Source organism: Anarhichas minor, unplaced genomic scaffold (assembly GCF_050575085.1).
Source record: "Anarhichas minor isolate MPS153535 unplaced genomic scaffold, ASM5057508v1 ptg000065l, whole genome shotgun sequence".
NCBI classification, from domain to species: Eukaryota; Metazoa; Chordata; class Actinopteri; order Perciformes; family Anarhichadidae; genus Anarhichas; species Anarhichas minor.
Genome location: NW_027466511.1, coordinates 210001 through 217500, shown reverse-complemented (window position 1 = coordinate 217500; position 7500 = coordinate 210001). Strand labels below are relative to the sequence as shown.

Here is a 7500-nt window from a genome sequence, read left to right as displayed (position 1 = left end):
TGTACTACAACATCTACTACAACATCTACTACAATATATACTACAACATCTACTACAATATCTACTACAATATCTACAACAATATATACTACAACATCCACTACAACATCCACTACAACATATACTACAACATCCACTACAATATGTACTACAAAGTCTACTACAACATCCAATACAACATCTACTACAACATCTACAACATCTACTACAATATCTACTACAATATGTACTACAACAATATCTACAACAATATCTACAACAATATATACTACAATATCTACAACAATATCTACAACAATATATACTACAATATCTACAACAACATCTACTACTACATCTACTACAATATCTACTACAATATCTACAACAATATCTACAACTATATCTACTACAATATCTACTACAATATGTACTAAGATATATTATCTCATCTGTACGAGTGTGAGTGGATTAGTGAGTAAAACAAAATATTTTTTACTTAAAGACGCCTCAGGAGCTCAATATCATCTTATATTATTATTATTAATATTATTATTATCTGTTAATATCAGTTCTTTATTGATGAGTTCATCAATAATTCACTCATTAAATCTCAGAAAGGTTTAAATATAGAGATGAAATATAACATATGACTAAAATAAAATATGAATATTTATTCACAGTGTTGCATTGTGGGTCAGCAGTTTGCAACAACAACACGCTCTAAAATAAGAATATTTATAATAATAATAATAATTGTGTGCATAGTGAGAGCAGAAGACCAGCAGAGGGCAGCAGAGCAGCAGTTTCAGATCATAATTATTAAAAAATCAATAATTTAATTATAATTATTATTCATTAATGTGTTGATCACTTTAATTACTTTATATTCGGCTGGTAGTTTAATCTTTAATAATAGATAATCATTTATTAGTAGATTCATCATCTGAATATAAAAGTTACTAAAGCTCTCAGATAAATGTCGTAAAAACTACAATATTTACTCTGAGATGTAGTAGAAATATAAAGTAGCATGCAATGGAAATACTCAAGTAAAGTACAAGTACCTCAAAGGTGTACTGACACACACACAGTGTTAGATTCAATGTGACTTATTTACTTTGTCTCTGAAGTCCAGAAAAAATAAAAGTCCATAAATACACTGAGAAGTTCATCAACAACAAAAGCAACAGTAATAATAATAATACAAATGTGTGTGTGTGTGTGTGTGTGTGTCTTACTCTCGGTCGATGACCAGGCAGGTGACTGCTTCAGCAGCGATGACGTTTGCTGTTCTCACATCTTCACTGTGGAGACAACACACACACACACACACACACACACACGTGTTAACAACGATCACTTTTTTTAGAAGGTAAAGGTCCAGGTTTAGAAGGTAAAGGTCCAGGTCACATGATCTTACCCCTGCAGGGCTTTCTCTCCAAACCAGTTTCCCCTGGTGAGCTCTCTGAGGTGTGTTGGCTCCTGATTGGCTGAATCCTCCTGGGTCACGTTCACCTGACAGAAAGTGTGATTAACAGACGATCAGGACGAGTCAGCTGATCAATACAATAATCAATAAAGGGAGGAGTTACCTTTCCCTTGCTGATGATGAAGAAGGTGTCTCCTCTGGCTCCCTGTCTGATGATGAACTCTCCGTCTTCATAATGAGTCTGAACACAGAAGAAGAGTTACAGTGATGTGGTGTCTGGCGGTTTAAAGGTGTCTGGTGGTCTAAACCAGTGGTTCTCAACTGGTCTGGCTGCGGGACCCACCATCACCCCTTAATGACAAGCCGGGACCCACGACCCAAATTATATATATTTATATATATATATATATATATATATATATAATTTGGGTATATCTATAGTCAAGAAGTCTAGTAGTAGTAAAGTCTCTGTGTAGTAAACTGTCAAATCAAATAAAGAAAGTACACATCAATTATATTTTAACTAATATTATTCTCATTTTTCAAATTTAACTGGATGGATTATAAATAATACATAGAAATACATAAATAAATGTTCTTCTCATTTCAAGTAAAATAACGGCTGGATTAAAAAATAAATTACTTAACGAAATTCATTTTAGCAAAATTATTTTCACTGAATTGTCCTGCAGCTTTAAATTCAGTTCATTCAGGGTGAAGTGATGAAGACATAATATTATATTTTTCTCATCTTCTAAAAAGAGAAATTAGTGTTTGACTGGACAGACTCATATAGGTGAATTCTTCAGAGTCTAATGACTCTGGTCTCTCTGGTCATTTCTCTCTTTTGGAGATCGTCCTATGATTTGACTTTCACGACTCACACCTCAATAAATAGTCCTGCTCTGCTCATATGTCCTCTCTCTCCCCCGTGTGTCACGGTGTGTGTACATCTCACTCAAGTCAGGAAACTTGTCAGAACACCCATATTTGATTGACTGAGCTTCATCACGTGATGTGATTCACAACGCATTGGTCGGTGTTTTTCCTGCACCGCTGAACAAGTGCCGTAAATGCTGGAATAATTCCGCTGCATAAAAAATGCCCTTCAAAATAAAATCACAACATTTTTTTTTTTTTTGGTCAGGCAAAGGCGACCCACTGAAAACCGGTCTGCGACCCACTTTTGGGTCGCGACCCACCAGTTGAGAATCACTGGTCTAAACCACACTCCATCCCGTCGGCTCCGCTCCTCTGATGCCTCCTGTCCCTTCCACTCAGGACCAAGCACCGGGACATGGGGTGACAGAGCCTTGTCTATAGCTAACCCCTCCCTCTGGAACTCCCGCCCCAAAGACATCCGAGACTGCACTGACCTCTCCATATTCAAATCCCAAATCACAACCCACCTTTACAGAACTGCTTTTAACGTGTGACCGATATTATGTGTTTTACAATTTTAATGTATAGCTTTATTTTATATGATGAATTTAATGTAAAGTGTCTTTGAGAATTCTGAAAAGCGCTTTAGAAATAAAATGTATTATTATTATTATTATTAAAGGTGTCTGGTGGTCTAAAGGTGTCTGGTGGTCTAAAGGTGACTGGTGGTTTAAAAGTGTCTGGTGGTCTAAAGGTGTCTGGTGGTCTAAAGGTGTCTGGTGGTCTAAAGGTGTCTGGTGGTTTAAAAGTGTCTGGTGGTCTGAAGGTGTCTGGTGGTCTAAAGGTGTCTGGTGGTTTAAAAGTGTCTGGTGGTCTAAAGGTGTCTGGTGGTCTAAAGGTGTCTGGTGGTCTAAAGGTGTCTGGTGGTTTAAAAGTGTCTGGTGGTCTAAAGGTGTCTGGTGGTTTAAAGGTGTCTGGTGGTTTAAAGGTGTCTGGTGGTTTAAAGGTGTCTGGTGGTCTGAAGGTGTCTGGTGGTCTGAAGGTGTCTGGTGGTTTAAAAGTGTCTGGTGGTCTAAAGGTGTCTGGTGGTCTAAAGGTGTCTGGTGGTTTAAAAGTGTCTGGTGGTCTAAAGGTGTCTGGTGGTCTGAAGGTGTCTGGTGGTCTGAAGGTGTCTGGTGGTCTGAAGGTGTCTGGTGGTTTAAAAGTGTCTGGTGGTCTAAAGGTGTCTGGTGGTCTAAAGGTGTCTGGTGGTCTGAAGGTGTCTGGTGGTTTAAAGGTGTCTGGTGGTCTAAAGGTGTCTCACCTCCTCCATGACGTCAGCCAGTTTACTGAGAGTCTCCTCTGGAAGACCCTGGAAGGTGGGAACGCTGCAGAGAGAGAGAGAAAGGGGCGGTGTTAGTGTCTTAAAGTGGCAGTGTCAGTCTGTTAAAGGGGCAGTGTTAGTCTCTTAAAGAGGCGGTGTCAGTCTCTTAAAGGGGCAGGGTTAGTCTCTTAAAGGGGCAGTGTCAGTCTCTTAAAGGGGCAGTGTTAGTCTCTTAAAGGGGCAGGGTTAGTCTCTTAAAGGGGCAGTGTCAGTCTCTTAAAGAGGCGGTGTCAGTCTCTTAAAGGGGCAGTGTTAGTCTCTTAAAGGGGCAGTGTTAGTCTGTTGAAGGGGCATTGTTAGTCTCTTAAAGGGGCGGTGTTAGTCTCTTGAAGGGGCGGGGCTGTGGATAAACCCATGTGACAGAAACAGGAGTTGGGGTCACCTCTTGAGGAAGTCCATGTACTCGGCGTGTTTGATGAGTCCAGTTCTCATCATGATGGTCTGGAAACACTGACGGTCAATCGCCCACAGCTTCACCTGGATCAGAGCTGAAACAGAAAATATCATAAATATATTTATGCTTTAATACTGAACATCATCTCCTGTGAACCACGAGAGGCTGCCCCTTTAAGAGACTAACACTGTCCCTTTAAGAGACTGACACCGCCTCTTTAAGAGACTGACACTGCCCCTTTAAGAGACTAACCCTGCCCCTTTAAGAGACTAACACCGCCCCTTTAAGAGACTAACACCGCCCCTTTAAGAGACTAACAATGCCCCTTCAACAGACTAACACCGCCCCTTTAAGAGACTAACAATGCCCCTTTAAGAGACCAACACCGCCCCTTTAAGAGACTAACAACGCCTCTTTAAGAGACTAACACGGCCCCTACACTGCCCCTTTAAGAGACTAACGCCTCCTCTTTAGTTTAGACTTTAGAGTTTAGGAGGAGGATATCTGTGTGTGTGTGAGAGTGAGTGTGTGTGCGTGTGTGTGTGTGTGTTTGTGAGCGTGTGTGTTCAAAACCCATCTGATACTCTTTAACATTCTAATTCCCCGCTGCAACCAGCTCACAGCCTCTGACATCCCATAAACCTCAGCACTGATGCTCAGATGAAGCCAGTAACCATGGTTACACGTTATCCACCTGAGTGTGTTCACTGTACATGTGTGTGTGTCTCTGTGTGTGTGTGTCTGTGTGTGAGTGTGTCTGTGTTTGTGTGTCTGTGTCTGTGTGTGTGTGTGTCTGTGTGTGTGTGTCTCTGTGTGTGTGTCTGTCTGTCTGTGTCTCTGTGTGTGTGTGTGTGTCTGTGTGTGTGTGTCTGTCTGTGTCTCTGTGTGTGTGTCTGTGTGTGTGTGTCTCTGTGTGTGTGTGTGTCTGTGTCTCTGTGTGTGTGTGTGTCTGTGTCTCTGTGTGTGTGTGTCTGTCTGTGTGTGTCTGTGTCTCTGTGTGTGTGTGTGTCTGTGTCTCTGTGTGTGTGTGTGTGTGTGTGTGTGTGTGTGTGTGTGTCTGTGTCTCTGTGTGTGTGTGTGTCTGTCTGTGTGTGTCTGTGTCTCTGTGTGTGTGTGTGTCTGTCTGTCTGTGTCTCTCTGTGTGTGTGTGTGTGTCTCTCTGTGTGTGTGTGTGTGTCTGTGTCTCTGTGTGTGTGTGTTTGTGTGTGTGTGTGTCTGTCTGTGTGTGTCTGTGTCTCTGTGTGTGTGTCTGTGTCTCTGTGTCTGTGTGTGTCTGTATCTCTGTGTGTGTGTGTGTGTGTGTCTGTGTCTCTGTGTCTCTGTGTGTGTGTGTGTGTGTGTTTGTGTGTGTGTCTGTGTGTGTGTTGGCTCATAGTTACTGCAGTTACCGTGGAGACGAGCAGACTTTAGTTAACGAGCAGAAGTCTGTAAAGTCTCTGAGACACAAACAGTGTTTATTGTCACATTAGTACTCTCGTTAGTATAAATACACATTCTGTTTCAGGACTTATATTTTACTTTGAGTGAGTCACATGATCAAAGTGATAAACTGAGTTCAATAAGACGTCAACATTATTATAAATAACATAATGAACTACTTCATGTCAGAGCTGTCAGTACCATAGAGTAATACTGCAGGAGGAGTACTACGGTACTACTACAGTACTACCGCAGTAGTACTCTATAGTACTGCTACTACTGCAGTACTTCTACAGTACTACCATAGTACTCTGTGGTACTACTACAGTACTCTGTGGTACTACTATAGTACTACTACAGTACTCTGTATCTGTCGTTACGTCTGCTTTATCACCTGCAGTCTGTTGCTACAGAGATACAGAGTGTCTCTGTAACCACGGAAACAACAGGCGACACTCCACAGCTGAGAATATTTAGTGTGTGTGTCTGTCTGTGTGTGTGTGTGTGAGTGTGTGTGTGTCTGTGTGTGTGTGTGTGTGTGTGTCTGTCTGTGTGTGTGTGAGTGAGTGTTTGTGTCTGCGTGTGTGAGTGAGAGTGTGTGAGTGACTGTGTGTGTGTGTCTGCGTGTGTGCGAGTGTGTGTTTGTGTGTGTGGTGCAGGTGGTGACGGTTGATTGATCGTTAGTGTTATTAATGTTCATTAAGGACTCATCGGGGTCTGAACTTTAGAAAATGCCAAGTCAGAGGTCAGAGTCCTCATCCTTAAACTGTTGTTGTTCCTCTGAACGATCAATTATTCATGTAGAGACACGTCTGTGATACCAGTAGAGACACTAGAGTCTGTGATACCAGTAGAGACACTAGAGACTGTGATACCAGTACAGACACTAGAGACTGTGATACCAGTAGAGACACTGGAGACTGTGATACCAGTAGAGACACTGGAGACTGTGATACCAGTAGAGACACTAGAGACTGCGATACCATTAGAGACACTAGAGACTGTGATACCAGTACAGACACTAGAGACTGTGATACCAGTAGAGACACTAGAGACTGTGATACCAATAGAGCAGGGGTCCCCAATAGGCGGGCCGCGGTCCGGATCCGGACCCAGATGCCGTTGTATCCGGACCGGGACCTAAAACCGATAGATAATTGAGAATTATGAAATTTTGACAGAGCGCTTCTTTTTGAGCCTTTACGGAACTTGTTCAGCGGTGCAGGAAACACGCCGACCAATGCGTTGTGAATCACATCACGTGATGCAGCTCAGCCAATCAAATATGGGTATTCTGACAAGTTTCCTGACTCGAGTGAGATGTACACACACTGTGACACACGGAGGAGAGACGAGGAAAGAGACAGCAGAGCAGGAACACTACGTTTGTTAGAAAAGTTATTTCACATGACTTTCTCCAAAAAGAGAAAAGTGGTCGGAGAGACCAGAGACTTTAACCAAGAATGAACAGACTCTTATCGGTGAATTCTTCCCACGGAGAGTTTAAAACCAGTATGTCTCATATGTTTAGAGACCGTGACGATTATTAAAAGCGGTAATATGAAGCGACACTACGAGACAAAGCACAACTCTTTTGAGCAAACGTACCCACTCACATCTAAATGAAGACACAGAAAATAAACCTAAAAGCCCAAAATGATCAGAATATAACACATTAGTTCACTGTCCCATGATGTTGTCAGAGAGAACAGAGCTGAAAGAAGTGGTTTAATAACCACACATAAAGTCCATGCACAAAAATATTTGATTTGACAGTTGTTGACTACACGGAGACGCTGTTACTACTGCTAGGCTTCTTGAATATATTTATATAAATATTAGTGCTGGGCAACGATTACAATTTTTAATCGCGATTAATCGCATGTATTTTTTGCGATTAATCTCACTGTTATGGCAAAGTTCAATAATGAATTCAAAAGTAGTGTATTGCGCACTTTTATTTGAAAGTACTGCTATAGAACTAAAGGTCAATAACATTTGGTTTGCAAACACTTTAAACACATCAGGTTC

At 41.4% G+C, this 7500-nt stretch overlaps 1 protein-coding gene across 1 annotated transcript in view; it reads right to left on the bottom strand.

The window, feature by feature from the left end:
- prkg1b (protein kinase cGMP-dependent 1b) overlaps positions 1-7500 on the bottom strand; it is a 43932-nt gene that overhangs the window by 16669 nt on the left and 19763 nt on the right. Inside the window, exons 4-8 of the mRNA XM_076078346.1 lie at positions 4039-4144; positions 3597-3660; positions 1575-1652; positions 1403-1497; positions 1221-1286 (exon numbers count right to left, since the gene is read on the bottom strand). Coding sequence (XP_075934461.1) covers positions 1221-1286; positions 1403-1497; positions 1575-1652; positions 3597-3660; positions 4039-4144 — 409 coding nt within the window. The remainder of the gene's footprint in view (positions 1-1220; positions 1287-1402; positions 1498-1574; positions 1653-3596; positions 3661-4038; positions 4145-7500) is intronic.